Source organism: Poromitra crassiceps (assembly GCF_964638095.1).
Source record: "Poromitra crassiceps genome assembly, chromosome: 20".
Lineage (NCBI taxonomy): Eukaryota > Metazoa > Chordata > Actinopteri > Beryciformes > Melamphaidae > Poromitra > Poromitra crassiceps.
The window spans coordinates 12266086-12293636 of record NC_139637.1 but is presented as its reverse complement, the minus strand read 5'-3'; the positions used below and the strand labels follow the sequence as shown (position 1 = coordinate 12293636).

Genomic DNA, 27551 nt, shown 5'->3' with positions numbered 1-27551 from the left:
TGGGGAGAAAATGGGGGGAAATCAGAAGAAAAATAATAATATAAAAAAAAAAAGAGAGGATGACAGAAAAGCCATAATAAAGTCATAATTCTGTATTTTATAATAATGTAACAAGGTTAAATTCCCAGAAAGTCAAAAGTTACAAGTAACCAGTATAACAAGGATCAGAGCCCAGCCCCATTTTCAGAAGAAACGTGGTGCTGAGTCAATAAATGTAAAAAATACATATATATAATATATATTTATATATAAATAAATATATATATTATAATAATCAATTTCCTCCCCTAGAATAACTGTATGATACAGAGGTGCTAGGGCAAGCAATAAGAGCCAGATAGGATACATAGAAAAGATGATTGTATGTTCTCTTACTGGGAAGCAAACTAGTCACCTCCCCAAAGTACAGCACTGAATGGTTTTGAGTGGTTTTGTGTCTGCCCCTGTATCTGTCACCTTTTTCACTCTCCATGAGGGTGCATCCCTGATTGAGCAGGAAAAAGCTAAGCTAAAAACTACATTTAATAATAATCACATTCCATTTCAAGCCATTGCATTCAGTTTCAAATTGTGCCTTTTAGAAATTGGATTTTTGAATTAAAAATCGGTTTTATTAGATTTTTTTAATCAGAAAAAAATACAATAGAACAATACCGCCGCCACATGGCTGTCTTCAAAAAGCTATAGCCCACACTGTCTTCTGGGACTGCTGTCTGAAGGTGTCCCTCTGTCCTCTGTCCTCTCTCCTCTGGTCTGGCAGAAGGAGGAGCGGACCATGCTGGAGGACACCAAGGCGGCCCTGTTGGACCTGGACAAAGTCACCGTGTTCTTCCGGCCGCTGGAAGACGAGTGTCTCGTCGCAAGTAAGAGACTCCGCCGCCCCCCGCGACCGACTGGCCCATTCAACGCAGACGGTCCGGAACCAGCAGCTGTTTGGCTCAGCTAGCGCTAACTAAAGTTCCATTATGTGCGCGTGCGCGCCGCGGCTATAGACGGAGAATCTGCCATTTTTTTGCCGGCGCAGATTTCCATTTCCTGCCGGCGGGGAGAGCCGGTGAATAGGAGGCGAAAACACTATAAAGGCGTCGTAAATCATGTCGAACAACAGCAACACATGCAGTGTCTTATCGTCCTCGTTGTCCTTGTGTTACGGATAAGACCTTTGCTCTGTTTTTTTTTATTATCAACATAAAACACTCACAGGCATACTACTAAATACACATTCATATTTTAATAATATACTGCCATCAACATAAATATGTGCTGCGGTTGAGAAATATCCCGTTGTAGCGTTCAGGTGGGAACGTTTATTTGGGACTCAGCGTTTTGGAGTCTGGGCAGGCAGAGGGTGGGCGTCACCGACGTGACAGCGTTATTTAAAGGGACAGACACCTGAGTATTTTCCTGCCTTAACCCATTGATACCTGATGCAGCATTTGCGTGTATATCCCTCATTTGTGTGCGTATCCCTTTAAGACCGCGAACCGCGTTAACGCGGTTCGCGGTCTTAAAGGGATACACACACAAATGCTGCATCAGGTATCAATGGGTTAATTACTGTACCTCACTTATCTGCTGGTGGCTGCAGCAGCAGCAGCATTACTTCAGGCGCCTCCTGCGTCCCCCAATCAGCTCTCTTTTCAGCCCGCCTCCATGTGGCCCGCAGAGATTACCGCTTGGAGGAAAACGCAGCGCACGCACTTCCCTTTTTGCCAGGCGAAGCCGCGGACGGGGCAGGGATTTTGGTCATCTAGGTCAGACGGTGCACGCACACACACACACACACACACACACTCTGTTTTTGTGCCTAAAAACCTTTTTTTTTTTTTTATACCAAAGGTGCGTACCTCAGCAGCTCGGCCCGCATACCATCACTTGACAACATTGATTTGCTGAAGGCGGCTTCAGTGAGCTCGGAGCTATCGGTTAGGTAGCGCCATGTAAGCCCTATAGAGAGGCAAAGTGACCGCCTACTTCCTGCTTCAGCACTGTACCCGAGATTTGTATCCGCCATTTATTTTCCCATAGACATTTGGTCAAATGCTTATAAAAGGAGTTTTACTTGGTCAAACCAAACGGTTCAGCTATATTTAGAATCGGGAGAGACCATAGAACATTTCACTCGGACCAAAACCTAATTTTTATTTTTTGGTCCCAGTAAAATGTTATGCGGTCTCTCCCGTTTCTAAATATATCTGAACCGTTTGGTTTGAACAAGTACAACTCTTTTTATAAGCATTTTACAAAATGTCTATGGGAAAATGAATGGCGAATGAAAATCTCTGGTACAGTGCTGAAGCAGGAAGTAGGCGGTCACTTTGCCTCTCTATACTGTCTGTGGTGTCCGAGGCCTGAAGCCTCACAGCCAGTCCCATGGTGTTGGGCCTGGATGGGGCCTCATAGCAAAGAGCTCCGGCCCTACTGTAAATGTGGCTCCGTAAAGATCAGCTCTTCTGTTTCCTAGCTCTGCCGCTGCGCCGCGGTCACGGGCCGGCGTGGTCAACTTGTTACGAGTTGTTGCTGGCCGTTTGTCGTTTGTGCACTTGTTCTTTAAGGTCGTTGTTGTGCATCGCAGCCATTTCCAAAGAGAGACCACGGCGTTCTCTCCTGGGACCGCAACTACAGTACACAAAAAATACTGAATATTCTTTAAAAAATGTCTTAAGCTTGTACTCTTGGTGAATTTCTGTTTTTAACCCCAATCGTTCAATTTCCAAAATGCTAATATGTCCAGTTTGGCCTAGAAAGAAGAAAAAAGAAAACATGTTGCCCCATTTCCCAACACGACCTCATTTCTCAACAAGACATTTTGCTCAATGAAATTTTGAAATGAAATGAATTCAAAGTTCAATAAAGCACCGGAATGAGCTATTATTTGTTGCTGATCACGCTGTTCAGCGTTGGTTTCACATTTCCCAAATGAAACTCAATCAAGATCAATCTGAACTATTAAGTTGAATTTACTTTTGTGTGTGTGGAATGAATGATTCACAGTTCACTCTGTAGCTGGCTGTAATAAATCAGTTCAAGTTAACCACCTTCACAGCTCTTATCATTCCCAGCAAACCCTCTCTTTTATATATTTATATATCCTTTCGGTGTGTGTGTGTGTGTGTGTGTGTGTGTGTGTGTGTGTGTGTGTGTGCGTGTGTGTGTTTGTGTGTGTTGCAGACACGCCCGTGTGTTACAAGGTGGAGGGCAGCCGACAGGCCCTGAGGGTCACTCTGTACCTGGACAGCTGCCACTTCAGCGAGCTGCCCAGCCGGCTGCAGAACGGAGGCAGCCTCAAGCTGCACACCGTCCTCTTCACCAGGGGTGAGTGAGCCCCAGTGTGGAGCTCTTCACCAGGGGTGAGTGAGCCCCAGTGTGGAGCTCTTCACCAGGGGTGAGTGAGCCCCAGTGTGGAGCTCCTTCGGTTAGAGCATGACACGAGCAGTGTCCCGGGTTCGGGTTTTTGGGGTTTAAAGAGACTCGGGGTACATCCTATTCCTCTTAATTGCAGCCACGTTTCCCTTTCTTTGCATCTTTTCCTTGCGTCTCATCCGTCCTTAGTTCCCACTGAGGAAACCAGGCGAGGAGAGAGGAAACAAGGAAATATGTATTTAGAGAAATTAGACGTCTTTTCCTCTGAAGCGTCATGTGAAGCGACGTCCGTGTCTGATGATAGTGCCAGCGGATCACAGCTACACCCAAACACACACACACACACACACACACACACACACACACACACACGCACACACACACACACGCAGGGCCGGTGGAAGTCTTTTTAAGTAGAGGGTGCTGCAAGGAAGGGACTTTTGGCAGCGCCAGATTATTATTATTTATTTTTTTGCCATATTTAGAGGAATATCTCATTTTGAATTAACATTAGCATTATACTATTGTGATGTCATTATTCAGTATTTTCTCCTTTTCTCACTCACTTTCATATCACCACCTTCTCTCCCTTTAGGTCATTTTACACTACAACAGACAGCAACACAGCAGAAACACTGAACTTATTATTATAACAAAAATAACATCTCCACCCTCTTTGCTTTGCTCATAGTCTTCAACTAAACCCTAAATATAAAACACATTTTAATCATATATATCTTTTTTTTTTATTGACATTGCAATTCCAATACAAAACAGCAGAGGGTGCTGCAGCACCTGCAGCACCCCCACTTCCCACGGCCCTGCACACATGGGTTGTGGATGAACTCAACCTAATTGAGCTTCCCCGTGTTCTTGCATTAACGTTATACATCAGTACAGTATCATCATGATGAGCACGCGTTCATATGAGCTTCTTCCCATTTGCGCTCCATGGCGTGGTAATTATCGTGATGCTGTACAGCTGTAGTCTGGATGATTAATGAGTCCCCCCGTCACCCTGCGTTTCGGGAATTCCCCCCGTCACCCTGCGTTTCGGGAATTCCCCCCGTCACCCTGCGTTTCGGGAATTCCCCCCCGTCACCCTGCGTTTCGGGAATTCTCTTCCGGCGAGGCTCCTCTCGTTCGTCCTCGCTCATAAGCTCCTCGGAGATCTCTCCTCGTTCCTTGGAGCAGGGAGAAGAGCTTTGGAACTGTCTTCAAAATGGCGACCCAGAACAACTTCCAGTTCACCCGAGGAGGACGAGGAGATACCACATAAGAGAAATGGGATGTACCTCATGTTCCCACTGTGGATGCCATTTTGGATTAAAAAAAACAGCCCTGTTATTCTTTTAGGAGTAAAGATTTATTTTAATTAATTTGAATGTACTGTGCATATCACAGTATTACTGTTAGGTTCAATGGAGTCAAATGCACAGTCAAGATTAGGTGCATTCTCACTTGAGCATGGTAGACATCATCATCAGGACATCAGTGGACAGCATTTTATAATTTAAAAAGCACCAGTATTGCTTAAAAATGCCAGCATCATTCTCAGTCTCTCTAGTCTCTACACACATTTACATTTCCTCTAAGTGCTTTAATTCAATGATATTGAAGCCCTCTAGAGGCCGTTTCCAAGTCTGCGCCTTCACGTTCTCCTCCCCTGCCACGCTCCTTGCACTGCCCCATCAGTGCTCCACTGGGCCAGTATGAATGATAGCATCAGGCGTCGTTCCTCTCTGCCAGCTAGCCATTCAGTTTCCATAGACAAGTGCCAATTGGAACAGGAACCACATAAGAGAGCTCATATTGTTCTCATGTACTTCAAAGCAGAGCAACAACGTGTCTCAGATATCTGGAGAAACATCGCCACCTAGAGGAAAATAGTGCAGGCTGCAGTTTGGGGGGAGAATTATAATGCACTTGGTGATATTGCAGATGCAGAAGTAAGTGTGTGTGTGTGTGAGTGTGAATTAAAGTTCACTGTAAATGGGCATTGACGCTGTTTTTATATCACCCTTGATCAATTCTCATGAATATTTTATCTTTTCTTTTTTATTTGTCTGTAGGCTACATACGTGCACTGCCAAGAGTAGCGGCAGCATTATAAACCAGAGACCAGACTATATCAAAAACATAAACACACAGTGGCGTCTTTCATGCATGCTAGCAAGCGAAACTGCTGTCTGTCTACTGAGTCTGACCACAGACTGTAGAAAGAGACGCAGGATAGCCAAGCGAATGTGATTGGATGAATGTTTGACGCTAGGCCAATCACAGGCAGAGAGGTCGCCTCCAGCCTTCGCCATCATCCAAAAAAAAATATTGCGTACTGTGCATGCCAAGCTAAACACCGCCCCCTGTCTTTGTGACCCAGCACTGGAGCGTGCGGAGGGCGTGAGCCAGCAGGAGCACACAGCCATGGAGGAGTTCCAGCAGCGCACCAACGCCGTCTCCCTGGAGAAGGTCAAAGCCTACTACCGCAAACTCAGGTACTGTACACCCTACCACAGACTCAGGTACTATACACCCTACCACAGACTCTGGTACTGTACGCCCTACCACAGACTCAGGTACTGTACACCCTACCACAGACTCAGGTACTATACACCCTACCACAGACTCAGGTACTGTACACCCTACTGCAGACTCAGGTACTGTACACCCTACCACAGACTCAGGTACTATACACCCTACCACAGACTCAGGTACTGTACACCCTACCACAGACTCAGGTACTATACACCCTACCACAGACTCAGGTACTGTACACCCTACCACAGACTCAGGTACTGTACACCCTACCACAGACTCAGGTACTATACCCCCTACACAGACTCAGGTACTATACACCCTACCACAGACTCAGGTACTATACACCCTACCACAGACTCAGGTACTGTACACCCTACCACAGACTCAGGTACTGTACACCCTACCACAGACTCAGGTACTATACCCCCTACACAGACTCAGGTACTATACACCCTACCACAGACTCAGGTACTATACACCCTACCACAGACTCAGGTACTGTACACCCTACCACAGACTCAGGTACTATACACCCTACTGCAGACTCAGGTACTATACACCCTACCACAGACTCAGGTACTATACACCCCGCGCTGCACTGCATCACGCACGGCCCTCCACTGGCTCGACCCACTAGCACGCTCCAGATATAGTTCACCTCACAGGGAGAGTTCACACACACACACACACACACACACACACACACACACACCACCCGCCCCGGTTGTTATGCATAAACAAGCAGAATCCATGCTTGGATCGCCGCCCGTATCGCTTTTGTCTTTCAACTACTTTCAAAGTCAGGTATTTTTCAATGGAGGCGAGCACTCGCTGTAGTGCCATTTAGCCATTGAGCATTTCCAATTGATATATTTTGGATTGATAATATTTGATTTATTTTATTTTATTTTTATTTCCTATGATTTCTACTGTTGTACTGTACTGTCTGTACTGTAACCGTTTTGTTTTGTTTTGAAATGAGTGTGGGTGTTATTTCAGACATAAAGGTGTCAATTGCCATCTGAGCCAAGACAGGTCTCTGTAGGGACCCTGTCATGATCCTTGGCAGATTAAAGAGAGATCAAACGGAAGCTTAACATAACATAACTTACACCAAGTCATTCTTCATAAACACTATAGATATCATTAGTTTCTCTAAAGTTCACTTCGTTGGTATGGCAGCCGGCTGGGAGCACCAAATGTGAAGATGGCTGCCACTGTACTGTAAATATCCCTGAAATAACTGCAACATGAATAGAGAGCCAAAGTGAAACGTCACTTCCTGCTTTCTCCCTGTACCAGCGCTGCGAAAAATATGAATGGCGGCGGACGGAGAATAAGGTTACATTTTTGATCCCGTTTGAATTGTGCCACGGGGTGCCAACGCTAATTTTGTCCATTTAAAATGTAACTTTGCATGTCAAGAAAGTTGCGCACTAGAAGTTATAAATCAGAAAGACTGCAGACTACACACTAAGTGACGTCACTTTCTCTACCGGCAAAGCTGAAGACCGGCGACACGCCACGAGCTTCCACGAGCTATGTAGTTTTTATACGAAACTAACCCCTACGTTTCAGTTTGACGACAGACTGTGACTTTCTTGACATGCAAAGTTATGTTTTAAATTGACTAAATTAGCGTTGGCACCCCGTGGCACAATTCAAACGGGATCAAAAAAGTAACCTTGTTCTCCGTCCGCCGCCATTGATATTTTTCGCAGCGCTGGTACAGGGAGAAAGCAGGAAGTGACGTTTCACTTTGGCTCTCTATAAATAAAGAGAAGAATCACTGAGTGGACAAAGCTAAAAGTCGTAGTCAGCTTAGATGCTGACGACTGATAAGTCTGCTAATCAACTAAAAGGCCAGCCTACTGTATACTGTATGTAGCAGAATCACATGACTCAGCTTCCACACACACACAAAGTGAGTCACAGAGGATCCAATCTCAAAACGGGACTCAAGATGTTTTTGTTGTTGTCTCAACAGAGCTTTCTATTTGGAGAAGTCCAATCTGCCTACAGACTCCAACACCACAGCCATGAAGATTGACCAGGTAAACACACACAGACACACACATTCTGATTTCTGTCATTTCACTGTATTGGCTGTTTAGTGTTTACTGCTTGTTGCTATGGTTACCGATGCTGTACAGTTCAGTGTGTGTGTGTGTGTGGTCTTTGATCATGTTGTGACTGGATATAAATGCAAGCACAGATACTGGGCCTTGAAGTTAGAGATCTTCAACCAAGCATTTCCAAAGTAAGATGACCTGGCGTCCCTGGTATCCCACTGGATTAGTACTATTCCCCGGTAGCTCGTCAAGATTCCCGTATTAACCCCAAACTAACTTCAGCACTTCCATGCAGGGTGGGAATTCCATGATGGAGGCCATGGCCGCCGTTAGGGCTGTGAATCTTCACTGGCCTCACGATTCGATTCGATTACGATTCATCTGTCAACGATTCGATTCGATTCGATTCCACGATGCATCTCGATACAGCTCAAAGTATCGCAGCTCCAAGTATCGAATCCTCAATTTTCTGTATTATTACTGCACATGGCTACTTTTTCATCAATTAATACAAGCAGCCAGATAAATATCAAGTCCCTTTTTTACTTAAAACCTGAATGTCAACAGAAATTTAAACATAAACGATTCAACGATTCATCGGTCAACGATTCGATCCGATTCGATTCACACGTCCGCATCGCGATGCATCGATTATACGATTAATTTTGACACCCCTAGCCGCCGTTGCCCCTCCCTCTCTGGCCGTGATGCCCTGAGATCTCTAAGACCACCTTGGCAGTGTCCTGCTACCAGCCTGCTACTGTCAGTTGCTTTAAAAAGCATCAGTGGTCTCAGTTTAATGTAGCTGCTCTATGCAAAGGATGTGTCATTGGCTCATTTTAACACACATTTCAGAAAAAAATCACTCTTCACGATGTCAATAGAGCAATGACCTTTGTGCCCTGGCATGTGACCTTTGTGCCCTGGCATGTGACCTGTGTGCCCTGGCATGTAGCCAGATGGCCACGCCTCCTAAAATGACGAAATTCCCACCCTGCTTCCATGTCAATGAATTCACTCCCAACATTAAAAACCCATTCCATTTGAGTTTGAGCGATGAATAGCCTATTCATAGAATAGAGTGAATATTTGAGTTGTTCCCCAAACTGACCCTAGTTGAGATAGACTCCAGTGATGATAGCTCCCGATCTAGAGCCTTATGCTCAAGGTTTCATCGTCTGCCTCTCAAAATGAAACCACAAAGGCTTTACTCTTAAACCTCCTTGTCGTTATCCTTGATCATTTCCTATACTTGTCTCTATGATTGGACACTACAAGAAAAGATCCATTTCTACAAAATGAGTTATTCGTAGGAGTATTAAAATCGCATTTTCCTTCAAACAAGATAAAGAAAAATCTGCCAATATGGTAAAATGATCTCACTTGTGTCTAATACATTATTTTGTAGGGATGGGACGATGTACTGAAATTCAATACTGTACTGCGCAGAGGTTCTCAAATGTTTTTCAGCCAAGGAGCCCTTACAAGATAGAAAATATACCGGGGACCGACCCCCTCATTCTGATTTGTGATTTTGGGCTAAGCTTAATTGTTTCCACGGTAACGTGCTTGACTTTTAAATTGATAGGTTTGTTAGAATGTAATCCATGAACCATTTTAGATTTAAAGCATAAACTATCTTTATTGAACTATGAAGCTTTTGCACAGACAAAAATAAATAAATAAAAGTTTAGTTTTATTTTCCTGAAAACTTTTCGCGGACCCCCTGGAAAAGTGCCACGGACCCCCGTTTGAGAACCACTGCTGTACTGTACATAGCGGTACAAAAATGTGGCAATTCGTATCTAGGGGAGGAAAAAGTAATCACAATTCTCTTCAATTGCATTGGACGCAGGTTTTTTCCACTTGTTTTTAAGGAAATAGAGATTTTAACACTCACTATTACCGTAGACTGTAATGACTTAATGTTAGGATGGGGGAAAATCGTCCTCTGGACCAATCCATTTGACCGCTCACACCCCTCTTCTCCCCTCCCCTCCCCTCCCCCACCCCTCCACTCTCTCCTCCTGGCAGCTGCTGCGGCCCCTCAACACCCTGGACGACCTGTGCCGCCTGATGCAGTCCTACGTGAACGTGCGGTCCAGCGCGCAGTGCCACCCGTCGGGCGTGAGCGTGCTGTGCGTGTCCTCGGAGCTGTGTAACCGCCTGGGGGCGTGCCACATCACCATGTGCGGCACCGGCATGCAGAGGTCAGTCTGTCGCTGTCGGCTCCGATCACGCTTCACGACAGCGCCTACTTTCTGTTGGCCTTATTCACGGAAAAGACAATATTCCGAGTTTTCCGACTAAGCTCGGGGTTTTTCCTGCATCGACTGGCTTCCTTTCTGAAACTCGGGATCACATTTGTATGTTGAAAAGTGCTGTGAAAACACATTGCTCCGTAACTTCTGACAATGACTGATACAGTATATTTGTGTTCAGGATAGCCCTGACTACACACTAACCTAAAAGCCAAATGTAGTGACAGTACATCATGCTTACTGTCGTCATGCGTAGTCACCCCCCCCCCCCCCCCCAAAGGCCCATTCTGAGCCAGGAAAAACCCACTAATTGTAAGCTGTTTACATGGCTAATGAAAATGAATATATACCTTATTCACTAACCCTGGACGGCGCCATATTGTTGACATACCGTCCTGTCCTGCACGCACAGCGCTGCTGCAACTGACAACTAGTAACGGCCTTATTGTCGTTTCTGTTCCATTACAAAATAGCGATGGTGATGACAGCAATAAAAAACCCACAGTTGTTGTTTGTATGCTGCCGTTAATGCCTGTAATAATAAACAAAAGAAAAAACGAGGCGAACAGACTTTGCTGTGAGGAGCTGTCAGAAAGTTTCACCTGTCTCTCCTAACTATCCACACATCTCCTGTGCTGCTGACGTATCCTCCGTCTCACTCCCTTCACGTCTGAGGACGGTAGAGATAGAAGCAAACCACGGGGACATTATTGCTGTCATTACTACAGCCATGCCTAACGCAGGTCACCATCCGAACACATCAGGAACGATACAGGTAACGCTAACGGCGGCTAGCTTCCTATAAACGCTGCTCTTACATAGGCTGTCACTTGAGCGCTGCAGCGCTATGTCAACAACATGGCGGCGGTGGGCGTGCCCGTACGTGAGTTACGTCAATCGAATAAGGTCTATACCAGTAGTATTCCCGTTTACATGCAGCCATGCATACTCCGATAACTGTAAGGTAAAACTTCCTCATGATGTACTGTACGTCCTACGGCTACATTCATTCATCCATTCACTCACTCACTCATCCTCATCTTAATCTGGCCCCCGATGGTGGTTAGGGCGGCATTGCGATATTTGCGCATATCCAAAAACCTGTTGATATCCAAGTCTTTCATAATGGTCGACAGTAGATGCGTTTCTCCTCCCGACCAGAAATGCGGGCTTTTCTTTTTGGGCACGCACCTCTGCTGTGGCTACTTGAATTGTTTACAACGCACACCTTGTAGCTGAGCGTAAACAGGCAAGAGGCCGTGTGTCGCAAACTGTGGGAAAAATCCTGATTGAAGTGCATATTTCCGACTACGCTGTATATATGTCCAGAGAATGCTCCTAAAACCCAAATAATATCGGCATATCGCACGTCTTTATCGGAAAATGCTAAATTCGGGGAAAAGGCCTAATTCCGAAAATCCAACTGGAAAATATGCTGTTTACATGACCCTATCAAATTCGGAATATCGTCATTTTCGGAATAATAGTGGAATATTAGTGTGCATAAATGTACTGATTGTCCTTCATTTCCTCCTGCACCTTCAAGACTCTCCATGTTTCTTTTGTTGACCTTTGACCTTTCCAGAAGCACCCTCAGTGTGACCCTGGAGCAGGCTATGATCCTGGCCAGGAACCACGGCCTCATGCCCCGCTGCATCATGCAGACCATGGACATTATGCGCAAACAGGTACACCTCAGAGCAGTGCTTCTCAAGGTGGGGTCCTCTGAGGGGGTTATATAGGGGGTCCCCAGCAAAATTACAAATAGTTTGATTTCACTATTGTGATTCACTAGATTCTTTTTCTTTTTTTTGTGCAGAGCAAATTCCCTGAGATGGGCAATAAAGGTTTAATTCATTCATTCATTCATTATCCCAATGAGAGAATGTATAAGATTCTGATCATTTCTGATTACTCTCACCACTATGATCTTCCCACATACAGAGTACAGAGACAGTTATACAATTCAATACTCGATTAACAACAAAAAATCATATCAAATGGGGGTCAGTGGCATACTGTGTTGTCTATTGAGGATCTATGACCTGAAAATGTATGGGACCTCCTGCCTTAGTATGCCTAAAACATTCTGGGTTTTTGCTGCTTCACCATTCAGGACACTAGAACTAAGTGGATATATTTTCCTTTGGGAGCTTTTAACCAACCGCTTGCATGTTCTCTCCTCTACCAGGGGACAAGAGTTGAGCTCTTTGCTAAAAACCTCAAGGTGATGGACCAGATGCCCCCCGCCGCCCCGAGGTACTGTAGAAAACCACTTCCAGGCGCCTCTTGTCAGCCCAGTGCACCATTAGTGACCCTGACACGAGATGGAATCTGTCGTTGAGCGTTTTCCTTCTGTTTCGACAGGCTCTTCAAGCTGTGTTTGCCGCCCTCCGACGGGGAACTCTAAGAGGAGTTGTCACTTCGGTGTCATGCAAGAACTCTTTGTTTTTACTGTTCGTCGACGTGAGCCTCATCGATGAGAGGGTGAGCCTCATCGATGAGAGGGTGAGCCTCATCGATGAGAGGGTGAGGCGTGGCGGAGGGGAAACGCGATGAGAGATGACAAGTGAGGAGGAGTGGAAGAGGCTCACCCGCTTTCCCTCCAAGAGACACTGACGACGGCAACACCCTTGTCCCACCCCCCCCCCCCCCCCCTTTGCCTTCAACTATACAGGGATCATTCCAACCTGGCGTCACTATAGTCGCAGGGTGTAACTCTTCAAGCTCAACAGCACTGTACAGCCGACTGATGGCCTGTCTGTCACTTAACCTGGGACCGATGCAGCCTAAACAAACAACCATAAGACTAGTCATGTGCGGTGGCACTGGGAAAGACACCCAGACAGAAGTGTTTGCCGCACCGGCTGGCTGTCTGGACAAAGCCGGCATGAATGACTCGACGTGTCGTCACATCGCGGAACTTGTTTGAAAATAGTCAGAACATAGGTGAGGGAGATGTCAGCTCCAAGGCCTCCTCAACCTCATCAAGAAGACCTCCACAGTGATCATGCTCACAGCAGAGCTATTCGTAACTGGATTAACCAAACTACCTGTAGCCCACTCTCGTCCCAAATGCAAATGTTGCCCATTTTTTCTTTTGCCTTGAGACTGCAACTCCAGAGAGCCTCTTTCTCTGTTCGGGGGGCCGGCGTCCCGCAGGGTGCGATGTTTGGACCCCGCGGGGAGTCGAACGCCCGGCAATTCCGGGCTTTCGCGTCCGACGGCCGTCCCTCCCGAACGATCGCATCAACAGTCGGAGAAAGTGAAAGAATAGATAGAGGGATGGAAGTAGGGACGGAGGGATAGATGAAAAGACAAGATGGTAAAAGGGGGCGGGGCTGCCCTTGCTTCGGGCCCTGTTGCATGTGGTTAATGTGCAATTTACTGTAGGTTTAGTGTGAGTACTGTATTACTGCACTATATGAAGGATAGTTATTTATTGTATCCAGAAGGAGCATTTTTATTCCTCACTTATATCAGGTATTAAAGAATTTAAAAAGCATTCCAGCCTACATATTGAACAGTATTTAAAGGACCAATGGCATGCCTTTTTTTTTTTTTTTAGACTCAACTGCTTACGTGTTTGATTTTATTTATGTCTATGGAAATTTGATCATGTGAGTAAGTGTTAGGCATGAGGGAGTGCAGGGAGGAGAGGAGATGAATAGAAGCTAGCTAATCAGAATCAGGGGAAAGGAAGCTATAGCTAACTATACAGAGCTGTTTATGTTGCCAATAGGCAGTCAAGTCAGCAGGTCAGAATATTAAATCATTAAGTTATTAATATATTTGTTCGTGGGCGAAGGATCGCCCTCTGTTACTCAGACATTGTGTTGATTTTAAATTGGCTCTTAAACTGTCATGAGATCATAGTATTTACTGTAGGTATTGGGGGGGGGGGGGAGGAAGCACAAAAATTCGTCCAATCAAGTTTCAGTGTTAGTTCTAAGTACTGTAAGCAGTTTGTGGATGCTGTGAACAAAGGGATCGTAATGAGGATTGAGACACAGTAACGTTATTTTACTGAAATGTTTTATTTTCTTTTACCAACCAACCGTAGCGATGTCTGCCAGAGAAAGAGAAAGAAAATAGCATGGTCTATGTACCATGGCAGCAAAGTAATGTTATAATTTAAATTGGATTATTTTTATGGAGATAATATAGTGTGTAAAGCATCTTTTTGTATTCGTGATTGTACATTTTGAAGGGAAGCGGTTTCTCTTGGCCATGTGTAACCTCACTGACGATGTTGTTGATGTTCTCGACTGTTAAAGTGGCTGGACTTGAGTTCCGGCGTGCGTTGGATCTGTGGCCACACGGGCGGCGCTCTTGAGGCAGATCACTCAGTCCACTTTTATTTATTTTAAACACTCCCAAACGAGCGCGTTGGAGATTGCCTCCGCACCTCCCCCCGGCACGAGCGTGGCCGGCCGCTGTGAATTTAAAGGAACAGTTCGCGCAAAAATGAAAATTCTGATATATCTACTCACCCTCGTGCCAGTTGAAACATGGGTGAAGTTCGGAGAGAAAACCAGTCACCACTGACTTCGCTGTGACTGGTTTTCCATCCAGTTGTGCTGGGAAACCGCCATGGGTGTTGTCGATGACAGATGATGACAAAATTTCTATTTTTGTGTGACCTGCTCCTTTAAGTCCCACAGTAGGCATTTAGTAACGATCAATTGATATTTACATTTTTACCAGTTCTCATATTAGCTCTCACCTCCGAATGCAGCATTACTTTCCCTTAACTTGGTCTTAAGTTGCTTTGTTTCAAGTTTAAGTTTAATTTGGCTAACGACTGCAGTATGTTGGTGTACCTGGAAAAACAATGTCACTGATTTACTCATGTATTTACATTATTCTAATGTTTCATTATTGTATATACTTTATTTGCAATGTTACGTTGCCTGAAAATAACTGTACAAAGGATTTTTTTTGAATCTTTCTAAAATTATCATTGTAAATGGAACCTTAACCAGCTAGTAAATAAAATGTTCACAATATGCTCATGTGTTTGACTATTATACATATTTGACAGGGCTAGAATGGAAGCAGGACATGACATCGGCGTGCCAAAACGCTTACTCGGCCATTTCTAGTGGTTTGCCTTTGCTGAAGACTCTGTTAATAAGGTATCCTTTATTGTCCCCGTAGGCCTGGGGAAATGCATCCTCTGCATTTGACCCATCCTCTACTAGGAACCTTCCTAGAACTAGGAGCAGTGGGCAGCCGCAGTGCAGCGCCCGGGGACCAACTCCAGTTCGATTGCATGTGTCTTGGTCAGGGGCACAGGAGATATCTCCCATATCCCCCTAGCCACTCCATCTAACCACCCCTTGAATCCCAACTCTCGGCCACCTTCCTATCCTTAGCCTTTGTTCACTTCACACCATATCACCAAAGCCACGCTGAAGCTGAGCTCAGGCTAAAACGGTCACACAAGAAGCACTCTCTTTTCCTCAGCGCCTCGCTCGGGGCGCCTTGCCCCCGCCCACAACTTCCATTGACTTCATGCCTGGCAGCTTCACGCTTGGAAAATAGAACAGAATTCTGACCGATCGCTTCAGCGCAGCTTCGGCAGTGGCGTGCGGCTGATGTGAGCGGTCTCACTTGGGGGACTACGGATGGAAATTAGCCTCGTGCCATGTGCAACATGTTCGAGCCTCGTGCTCGAGTCTCGTGCTAAATCCGGCAATTTTTACACTCTGATTATGTTCTTTGTGTCCATTAATTTTGCACTGTCCCATCTAAATAAACAAATCAACTGTCAAATCACCCGTTAACAAGGACGCCGAAATGAAACTGCAGGGCTTCAGCGTGGCTTTGGCGTATATAGTGTGAACGGGGGCTTATGCCTTCCCCTAACCATATGTCCCTAAACCTGCCCACTCCTCGAATCCCGACTTACCATGTATACAGCCCTTTCCCCACTAAACTCAATAAACATCCACGACCGAGTGAGTGAGTGAGTGAGTGAGTGAGTGAATGAATGATTGAGTGAGTGTTGTGACTTTTCCACCCCATGACCCCGGCGGGGCCGCTGGCCCAGCACCATGGGAAAAATGTGACTTAATGATGAAATGTGATGTGTTTTTGGTTCAGAAACGTTGCCATTCTACATAATATATCTGTGGATTGCAGAAACGTACAATACCGATGTTTTATTCTAGCGACGAGGCTGGGAAAAGAGTGCACATTGAAAGCTGTTTTGTCTCTTAGCCTGTGCACATGACAGTGAGCAGCCTCTGACTAACCGGTGCTGGCAGTGAACAAGTGCAGCTTTCAGCCTGGCAGAACGGCACTTACAGCTGTTAAGTGCCGTTATTTCTTCAGTCACTTTGTAGCGCCCCGGATCTTTCATCACCCCCATGTTTTCCACTCTGACCTGATGCTTATTCTGACAAATTGAATTAAATCAAAACGTACTGATCCTCCCGGTTAATTGAAATGCGGCCATTCACTGAGTCGGTTTGCTGAAAATGGATCTCCATTGCTTTTCATGGGTCAGTCAAGTGTTCCATTTATTTCATTAACCTCGTATTGATGTTGAGAGATATTCCCAGGTTTTACCAAGCACCAAGCAGGCCCATGTTAAGCATGACATAAAATACATTAGGCTGACATACTTTTTGGTGTCCATTGTTATAACTGAAGAAAGCTCCAGGCATGAATATTGCATGAACATGCATCATGAAATGAAAGCCGCCTAGCTTGCTCTCCTGAGAGTGAGGAGTATGGAGGGTTATCTTGGGATGCGTTTTTGCAGAGAAATGTTTATGGTCATATGAGTCATAATAAGACAGTAATGATAGTCTCCCATCAATCATCCACCTGTAATTGGGATGTTTGAATCTCCCTGCTGACCAACCAGCCAAAGTCATATGCCAGAAATATGGCATTATTAGTCAACATGTCTGGGCCATGCAGATTTCCCACGGCTACTTGAAATCCTTGAACATTTGTGAATTTGAGGGGGGAAAACTCTCTTGAAGGTTTGTGAAAAAAGACATAGGAAGTGCTTGAATTTATATATTTTGTGCAAACATAGAAATTGAAATTATTTTTATATTTTCTACTTAATATGTAACAGCACAATTGAGAAGTGTTCACACATTCAAGCCTCTCTTTTTAATTGTGACTGTGCTAGTTCTCATGAAAATGTGGCGTGGGGACCTGATTGGATTGGATGTTTCATTCCCCCTGCTGACCAACCAGCCAAGCCATAGGCTACTACAGTATGCCAGACATAAGAACGACTGCATGTTCTATTGAACTTGGCATTAGTATTTATTTCTGGGCCATTCTAAATAAATGCAGCTATAATTCTCACTCAGTGACACTATAGGCAGCTAGAGAGCCTATAGAGTGAAAACCAGGTGCGCCCCTCGCTGTGTGTCAAACGGCCAGAGGGGGCTATAAGGTAAAAGCTTCCACATTGCAGTTTGCACGGTGAGGACGGCTGCAGCCAGCAGCACACACACCCCTCGCCCTGGCGATGCATCCCCGCGGCAGCAGCACGGGCAAGGGGCTTAATTAGAATGGTGCAGAAAGCGCTCAACGGCGGGGTGTACCCATCAGCTCAAGCCGGGGAGAAGAAGCACAAAGTCGGCTTCGTGGGCCTGGACCCTGGCGCTCCCGAGTCCAGCAGAGACGGGGCGCTGCTGATCACAGCGGAGGATGAGAGCGCCAAGCGGAGCGGCATCCTCTGCAGGTCCAGCCCCGGCTCGCCGGGCAGACCCAGGCGCAGACCGGCCAAAAAGAATGCCAGCTACCGCAAACTCCAGAATTTTCTCTACAATGCGCTGGAGAGACCGCGGGGATGGGCGTTCATCTACCACGCTTATGTGTAAGTGCGGGTTGTTGGTCTTTAGGCATGTGGTCATTTTGGGTGTGTGGAGTTTTCTGGGGTGTGTGTGTGGAGTGATAGTCATCGTGGCGTCAGGGTTATTGTTGTCTCTGCATCAAAAGAAATCGCTCTGAGATGTCGTTGTTATAGTTGTCGTGTTGGATGGTTTACAGTTATAGCCTATAGTTGTAGTGTGCACAGACATTCTAGATTTACTTATAGGCTAATGATGAAATATTTTTTACATAATTATTTATCTTTAGGCTATATCCTTAAGTGTGTATGGGCCTTAAGCATGTTGCCTGTAAACATCTGCCTGAATATGGATGGGTTGCACTTTCCCCCACACAACTCAACTCATAATAGGCTATATAATAACCAATAGCAACTCTTATTTCACATTGACACTGTTGTTTTGTGGATGATGCGTGTAGTAGGCCATAGGCTACCTGACACGGGCCCATTACACGCAATTGATTTCCATTGATACTCAGTTGGATTAGTATCCCGATGTGTTGCGGCATGCAGTGCTGTGTGCGCGATGTGGTTTCAGCACCGCGGTCTGTGGACAGCTCCGCCGAGCCAGTACTTTCACTAATTGCCGTTGCAGTCATGCATCGCCCCAGTGTGCGCCGGACTCTGACAGCTCCACTGCCCCACTGCATGCCTCTGGTCCGCTGCCTATTACACTTATCGACGAGGGGGGGGGGAATCAAGTCCTTGTCTGAGTCCTGAAAGAGTTAATGTCTGATATGGATGGTGATGATAAAGAGGGTGGTGATCTATGTCATCTTGAAGCCACCAATGTCAGCAAAACACATTTTATTTTGGGAAAGGCATTACAGTTTTTGCTTGTCATTTCCTTAAAAGACCCAGATACCCTCACCGTGTCACATCAGTTCATGTTACATGCTATGAAATTAGTTAGACGTCGAACTTAGGTGGGCAGTGGTGGGTAAGATCTATTATCTATTACAAATCTGGGAATTGTGGATAGCCATGTGTTTTAGAGGGCTTCGCCCTTATCGTTGTTGTGATGTAATAGAAGCTGTTAAATGCAGTTGCTTTTAGAGCTGAAATGGGCACAGCGTTAAGGAATTCATACGCAGGATGTCAGGCCCCCTGAGGCGGCTGGATTGCCCAGAAGTAGCCTATAAGCGCCTGCCTGCGCGCTAACGTGAAGCTGCACACACACTTACATGGCCCCTTCCCTTTAAATATTGATCGGATACTACAGCAACCAGGCCCGCGGGAAGTAGGGGTGCTGCAGGTGCTGCAGCACCCCCTAGATTTTTTCCACAAAAAAAAAAAAAAAAAAAAAAAATTTTTTTTTTTTTTTACAAATGTAATTAAAAATATTTTGCAGTGCACTATGTTCCTTTCTTGTTTAAGAATGTTTCGGGAAATGAAAATGTAGCCTATTTAAATAGAATTATCAACAATAACAATCAAGGAAGTTACATGCTTGTAGGCTAGAGAAGAAGAAGCGCGCATGCACGCACATGTTGTGTTGAACCAACCAACAACCAATACGAATTGTTTAATCTGGCAATAAAGAAATGTGAACTTGACATGCTATTTTAATAGCCTACTCAAAAATGCACCTCCCACTATACAGCAAAGAGAGGAGTCAATGTTTCTTGATATATGCCATTCAGATCAGAATAATTAGTCTAGTCATTAAGTTTGCTGATAATATTTCTATCATGTTAAGTCTGTGTCATGTTAACTGGTGTATTCAGAGCAAATAGGGAGATATAGAGCATTATCATCATGCTATATATCTCCCTCTTTGCTCTGAATGAGTGAGAAAAGGAGAAAATACTGAATAATTACATCACAACAGTATCCTAATGTTGATTTAAAATGAGATATTCCTCTAAATATGGCAAAAAAATGTCAAAAAAAAACGCCCAAATTTTTTTCGGCGGGGCCCTTGCGGGCCCCACCGAGAGTCCCTTCCTCCCAGCACCCCCTGCTTAAAATGACTTCCAGCGGCCCTGACAGCAACCCTCTAAAACTCAGCTCCCCCTCTTCACCCTCGCATTGGCTTTTTGGGAAAACATCACTGACCAACGTCGTTGGCCTGAATCTACCACAGTCGGTGGATTAAGACAGAATTTGTACGTGTTGTCTTAAACCAGAATCAAGGCAAGTCGTACATTATATGTACATTATATGTACGACTTGTCAGAAAGAAATCAGATCCAAGAAAACACGTGAGCCATTTTGAAAGCCACCCGGACAGATCTATATGTTAAATGCTATACTATAAGCAACTTGAGTGTCTGTGTTCATAGCATGCTATCCACCATGCAAAAGAACGTGTGCGTACAGTCACCAGGACTCTGCTCTCCGTTCCATTTGGGTCTGTTCCATACATAATTCATTGACACCACATTTCGTTTAATCTCCCAACTCTTGTCTTTACTTGCAGCCGGCTTGATTTATAAACCGATCGTGTGCTGCTGCTGCTGACTCCAGTCAAATCCTTCCCCTCCTTCCTTCCTTCCTTCACTAATTTTCCTTATCGTCCACTCCAAAGGTAAAGATACGCACCGATGCCTTGAACCGAAGAAGAAATATTGCAATTCTGCTCGTGTTTAGGGAATGTCTAGCTATCCCTTCTTGATCGCTATCCTATTTTGTGAGGCAGGAGATTAATATCATGGTTGGGTTTGTAATGCGTGTGTGAGTGATCGATACTGTAGGTGGAACATGAGCAGGGTTTTTCCTGCATACTAGCAATCCTGCTCGCTAGGCGCGCTCGATTCCTAGGCTCGCCCGCTGCGCGGGCTTGCCTAGGCCCACCCTGCAGCTCGGCTGCTGCACGTCACATACACAGCTCGGCTGCAGCTGCGTGGCCTCGCCTGCTCTATTGGCACCAGGAAGGATGACATCACTGATGACATCATCACTGATGACATCACATCATTAGGTAATTAGGGCAATCGCCTAATTAAAAGATCCGGCTCCGTCAGGGGTGCTCTTAACACTTCCTGCAAGTTTCAGCCCGATCGCACCTAACACGGCATAGCTGTGGCCGGACAAAATTCTACAGACACACACACACACACACACGCGCACACGCACACGCACACACACACACACACACACACACACACACATACACATACACACACACACACACACACGCACAAACACACACACAAACACACACACACGCACACGCACACACACACACACACACACACACACACACACACACACACACACACACACACACACACACATACACACACACTTCTCATTCTTAGTAGGCTATAGAATAGGAGTTTCTAGCACTCAAAATCTCCCTTTTCTTTCTTTTATTTACCAATGGGAAACATGTCCTTTGATGTACTGACCCAGTGGTAAGTAAAAGAAAGGGGTGAGATTTTGAGTGCTAGAAACTAGCAAAGATAACACTTGCCCTTGCGCTTGCCCTTGCACCGGGCGTAAGCTATGGCCCATGTCTGAAAACTGGCGTGCTGTGACTGAAAACACATTGCTCCATAATCTCTGATGATATATTTGTGTTCAGTATAACCCTGACACTAACTCAAAAGTCAAATGTAGGCTGTAGACAGTGAGATTAGGCTTACTGTCGTGCGTACTGCCTAGTCACCCCACAGAGGCCCATTCAGAGCCAGGAAAAACCCTGATTGAGTACTTCTGTGCTGAGCATTCTCTCTCTCTCCCTCTCTCTCTCCATACCTATCTATCTACAGTATCTATCTATCCATCTATCTATCTATCTATCCATCTATCTATCCATCTATCTATCCATCTATCTATCCATCTATCTATCCATCCATCTATCCATCTATCCATCTATCCATCTATCTATCTATCTGTCTATTTGTCTGTCTGTCTGTCTGTCTGTCTGTCTGTCTGTCTGTCTGTCTGTCTCTGAGCGAGGCCATCCACCCCCTTCTGTTCTGTCAGCGCTCCGTCAACAGTCAAAGCAGGGAGACAAACGTGAAAGCTCTTGTCCATAAAACAACCCAAACTTGCAGAGACTACCTCATTTTTCACCCAGTAGATTTCCAGTCAAGGACATTTGGATCTGCATCTTTTCTTTCCTTTTTTCTGATTTGGAGAGAGCCGTAGACTAGCACCATGCCTCCTCCGACACATGTGCAGCTATAGCTGCCAGCCGCTTCTTTTCACCTGACAGCCCAGCGGGGAGCTTCAGCTGCAGGACGTAGCATGCACGTGGGTAGATCATGCTAATAGCAAATCCCACCAGTTTTCTGCAAACAATCCTACACACGCCCGTGCCTGTGTTTGAACATTTCCACACAGTGAAAGAGGGAACTGTGAAGAGACACTCGACAGCTTGTCTGTCTGCTTAGAACAGCAAAGGCAGACGAGTTGCAGTCTGTCAGCATTCCTCGTAGACACAACTTCTGTAAGGCCGGCCAAATACAGTCCTGTGTCACTGTCTAATAATGCAAAAAGCCTCGGACACCAGATCTCTACGTCAACAGTTTCATTGCTGAAGTAGGAAATTTGGTCAGAAAGTCTCGACTAGCTAAGGAACAACCTGGCATCCTATAAGCCAGTGGTTCTCAGACCAAGTACCACTATATGTACCAAACCAAATTTCCAAAGTACCACTTCCCACTGTGGCTACTAACACCCCCCCCCCTATAAGAAAAATAACTTATTCAACCATGCAATAGCATTAGAAATGCTAAATAGTAGTAGGCTCCTTTTCCGAGTCAGATCCCAAATAACCAACACATGAACAGATACATGTAAACATCTTACTTGCTTATATGGCTGATGGCACCATGAGCTCTTGAGTACCACCAGACGGAGCTTCGCGGACCACCAGTGGCCCCCGGACCACAGTTTGGAAATCACTGCTATAAGCTATCAGTGTTGGGGAGTAGTTACCTACATGTAGTTCAATTACTAGTTTATTTTTGCAGTAGTTGGGTGGCAGTTTAACTACATTCAAATCTCAGTAGCTTCTTCTTCTTTGGGTCATGTAGTTTAGGTAGTAATTACAAACTACATTATTCATAATATTATCATTACATTTTTTTTTGCCATACAATATAGCACAATGCCACAGCTCATTGGTCACGGTTGTCATTTAATGACAACCGCCTGTATTTTGATTAAAATCACCATGTGGTTTGCAACCAAGATGTCTGCCATCGAATACTATGAATTACTATGCTGATTCCACCTCAACAATGTCTTTAAACATCACTGAAAATAATAACAATGTCTATCATGTCTTTAAAACACATCCTCAGGCTGCCTAAGTGAGGAGTGGCCCGAGTCTCCAAATCCAGTAGTTTTAGTTTGACCATCATTTTTTTTGTAGTTAAAGGACGGCTTTACCGTGGGGAATATGAATATATATTAAATCTCACGCCCCTAAGGTTTTAGAATCTGTTGAAATTTTTGAAATTGGAGCTTCACTGCCTGACCTATCAGGCATCTCTCACATATTTTAGGGAAGCCGGATGACGCGTTGCGCGTCATCCGGCCTCCCTCCCCGTTGCGGAACTCGAGCGCCTATGAACTACAAGTCTTGTGAGCCATGGTCCCGCCTCTAGAGGTCCTCCACGCCCCTTCAGAGCTCTCGACGAAAAGCAAAAGGCAGCCATCTTGTTCACCCGCATAGCATACTGTAGCTAGGTTAGCTTTCCATAGCTCCTTGCCAAGAGACCATATCTCTGGAACGGAAGCACCAAAAGACACGGGACTGGCGGCATTGGAAAGCTCGTCAAATTTTACATCTAGTAGTAGGTGAGTTGAAGTTACGAAATCAACGCTGAGCAATGTACCCATTTTTACACATTTTAACAGAAAATAGTTACAACATCAGATGCGCGTAACTCCTACGAAAATGCCTTAAAATGAATGAATTTTTTTTATGAAGACATCTCCCGACATATATACATCGGTTTAAATTTGGTGCAATTTGGTGCAATTTTATTTTCGATTTATTTTCGATTTTTTCTTCTTCTCTTGTTTTATTGTCGAAGCCTTCTTCTTCTTCTTTGAGTTTTATGGCGGTTGGCAAACATATATGTGCATTACCGCCACCTACTGGAGTTTGATATCAGCCAATTGCCTGAGGGGTGGGCATGGAAACGAAGGCCACGCGAGCCCAGTGCATTGTGGGAAATGTAGTATTTCGGGTCCCCGCACCCGCCCCTCCCCTCCACCACCCCCCCCCCCCCCCCTCCACACAGAGTGGATTTCTGGTGATATCTCTGGCGGGAAACAACCAATTTCAAAAATTTCAACGGATTCGAAAACCTTAGGGGCGTGAGATTTAATATATATTCATATTCATCACGGTAAAGCCGGCCTTTAAAGGGATACACGCGTGGAAGATCTGGTAAACAGCAAATTCGACACAGGAAATCCAAAAACAAACACCCATTTTAAAGGAACAAGAGGGAGGAATGGGTGGAGTTTGAATAACAATGAGATTAGGTGGGACTTAAAGTTTATATGTCAAAGACCCCTCTATTATAATTTTGGTCTATCTCTCCACAAATCCCCCTATCTTTCTTCTAGTTCTTCTTATAGCTCAAGCACCTGGCTCAGATTTCAGCTAAAAACAGGGTGTAAATGACATATTTTCAAGTCGACTTGGTATCTCAGGGCTTGTGGAGACTTGGAATACGCCAGGTGAGCAGTATTGCCCCCTTCACACTCAGCAGACAGCTCTACTTGCCTGGCGTGGCCGGGTCTCCATTTCTCCAAACTGGGAGCGCGTCGGCTGCATTCTACTGCATGTAGTACACGGACTGTATGCAAGTACCTCATACAACCTCGCATCGAAAAAATCCGAACTATCCCTTTAAGATGTAGTTCAACTACTTTTCATCGTGATGGAGCTAGTAGTTTGGTAAACTACACAGTCCCCCCCCCCCCCCCCCCAACGCTATAAGCTATGATATATATCCTGTGATATTTTCAGTGATGAAGCAACGCACAGAGATACAAAGCTGTGCAAAGTGTGTCACGTCTGCACCAGAATGGAAAACGGGACACATGAGACTGGAACTGGAGTGAAGAACAGTGCAAAGAGAGGAGGGCAAGACCTTGGAAAACACAATAGCACGAGTTCAGAAGATGATCAATCAGAATCAGCCAACGCAGAAGGTGAGAGAGGATACTGTTGTTGTTGTTGTTTTTTTGGTAGAACTTCAGAGATGTGTGGCCAGCCTGACCTGACCAAAGTTCGGGCCTGGCTGAAATGCATGAAATAAAAAGTATTAAAAAAAAGAACTTCAGAGAGACAGATTGGGGACACGGTCCAGTTCTTCTCCATTCTTCTGCAGCACTACTACACTAAGTCCAGACTAAGCTAAAGATAACATGGGAAAGGAATAAGTCAGAGCAGGCAACAGATGTTGGCTGACAGCCCAATGAGATGGATCTATGTTGTGGAAGAGGAGGGTTCTGCTGAGGTGCTGAGGTGCAAGTGAAGTGGACCACTAGAAAGGGACTATTTCAGCCTGATCGCCAGAATAAAACGCTGGCATAGAGACAGTCCGCATGTCTGGGAACGCCCATACGCCCACAATAGATGCTGGGTTAGCCTGGGGGCGTGGTCAGGGTGGGGTAAATTCCCCCGTTCTATCCATTCAGCAAAGTTAGAATTTAGCTGATAGCCCAGCCCAGGCAGACACGATCGGGGATTTAACCACCGCAGTAAACGCACATCTGAGCAGACGTCTTGTGTTCTGCTCTAGAACCCCCAAACCTGTAGTTTAGAGCCGCAGCGCCGTCTTTTGCTGAGTCAGCCCATGAGATATATCGGCGGTGTTACCCCACTCGCGCGCCAGCCGTTTAACATTTTGTGGGCGTTCCCAGACATGCGGACTGTCTCTATAGTACATTTCTGCATTCCACTGACATGTAGAATATCACGTTTCTCAACCAAAAAGACATTGCATAGATTTCTAGATAGGTGTATATGAACGTTGTAGAGTCTGCTGTTGAGATAGTGCGGTGGCCAGTAAGGGTGTTGCGGTCAGGGTGGATGGAGGGTGTAAGCGCTTGCCTTTCACACGGGAGAGCCGTGTTTGCGTTTTTGTGTTCAAAGTTTACATTTCAACCGTAAATCATATTTAACGTTTCTGTTATTTAAGCCTAACTCAAACCATAATCCCAACCTTAACCAAGTTGTTTTACTTGCCTAAACATAAACAAAGTTGTTTTATTTTGCGTTTAATGTTGGGAAGGCAGCAAATTAACCAACGTTTTTGTTTCAAATTTACATCGAGATTCTACGATTTTGCAGAAATGTAAAATGCTGACATTTTTGTTTCAAATTTACATCGAGATTGTATGTAACTGCACCAAATCCAACACTGCACGTCCTTGAGTCCCCAGCAACAGGGCAGCCAAGTGTGAAGTAGATCGGACAAACGGTTCTCGGGATATGCAAAGGACACACACACACACACACACACAGATACAGACAGAGATTCTTGCTTTAGTAGATAGACAAATGAGGAATCCTTTTCGATTAAAACGCTTTCGGCAAACCTTTCCAAACTCCTTGAGCTTCTTCAAACGGCTTTGCATTCAGAGCCAGGTTCCTCAGTGACTCATAAGCATCACTCTAACAGCAGCTAGCTGTTAGCGAGCCTCCTCGTGTCTGTACTGTACAGCAGCTAGCTGTTAGCGAGCCTCCTCGTGTCTGTACTGTACAGCAGCTAGCTGTTAGCGAGCCTCCTCGTGTCTGTACTGTACAGCAGCTAGCTGTTAGCAAGCCTCCTCGTGTCTGTACTGTACAGCAGCTAGCTGTTAGCGAGCCTCCTCCTGTCTGTACTGTACAGCAGCTAGCTGTTAGCGAGCCTCCTCCTGTCTGTACTGTACAGCAGCTAGCTGTTAGCGAGCCTCCTCCTGTCTGTACTGTACAGCAGCTAGCTGTTAGCGAGCCTCCTCCTGTCTTTATTGTACAGCAGCTAGCTGTTAGCGAGCCTCCTCCTGTCTGTGTTGTACAGCAGCTAGCTGTTAGCGAGCCTCCTCCTGTCTGTGTTGTACAGCAGCTAGCTGTTAGCAAGCCTCCTCCTGTCTGTGTTGTACAGCAGCTAGCTGTTAGCAAGCCTCCTCCTGTCTGTATTGTACAGCAGCCTCCTCGTGTCTGTACTGTACAGCAGCTAGCTGTTAGCGAGCCTCCTCGTGTCTGTGTTGTACAGCAGCTAGCTGTTAGCGAGCCTCCTCCTGTCTGTACTGTACAGCAGCTAGCTGTTAGCGAGCCTCCTCCTGTCTGTACTGTACAGCAGCTAGCTGTTAGCGAGCCTCCTCCTGTCTGTACTGTACAGCAGATAGCTGTTAGCGAGCCTCCTCCTGTCTGTACTGTACAGCAGATAGCTGTTAGCGAGCCTCCTCCTGTCTGTATTGTACAGCAGCCTCCTCGTGTCTGTACTGTACAGCAGCTAGCTGTCAGCGAGCCTCCTCCTGTCTGTACTG

General features: G+C 45.5%; 2 protein-coding genes across 6 annotated transcripts in view; both read left to right on the top strand.

Annotated features, from left to right (window-relative positions):
- Positions 1–15214, top strand: part of prex1 (phosphatidylinositol-3,4,5-trisphosphate-dependent Rac exchange factor 1) — a 172876-nt gene extending 157662 nt beyond the window's left edge. For 4 of the 5 annotated variants that reach the window (XM_083657098.1, XM_083657095.1, XM_083657096.1 and 1 more), the window contains 8 exons: positions 761–863; positions 3172–3315; positions 5744–5858; positions 7889–7955; positions 10008–10183; positions 11820–11922; positions 12426–12493; positions 12602–15214. In XM_083657098.1, the coding sequence (XP_083513224.1) occupies positions 761–863; positions 3172–3315; positions 5744–5858; positions 7889–7955; positions 10008–10183; positions 11820–11922; positions 12426–12493; positions 12602–12644 (819 nt within the window). In that variant the 3' untranslated portion in view covers positions 12645–15214. Of the gene's footprint in view, positions 1–760; positions 864–3171; positions 3316–5743; positions 5859–7888; positions 7956–10007; positions 10184–11819; positions 11923–12425; positions 12494–12601 lie in introns of those variants that run through there. The other variant, XM_083657099.1, reaches the window with a different exon arrangement.
- Positions 15215–17778: 2564 nt separating this feature from the next.
- LOC310794639 (potassium voltage-gated channel subfamily KQT member 2-like) overlaps positions 17779–27551 on the top strand; it is a gene marked incomplete at both ends in the record, with an annotated part of 31944 nt that continues 22171 nt past the window's right edge. Inside the window, one exon of the mRNA XM_083656629.1 lies at positions 17779–18086. Coding sequence (XP_083512755.1) covers positions 17779–18086 — 308 coding nt within the window. The remainder of the gene's footprint in view (positions 18087–27551) is intronic.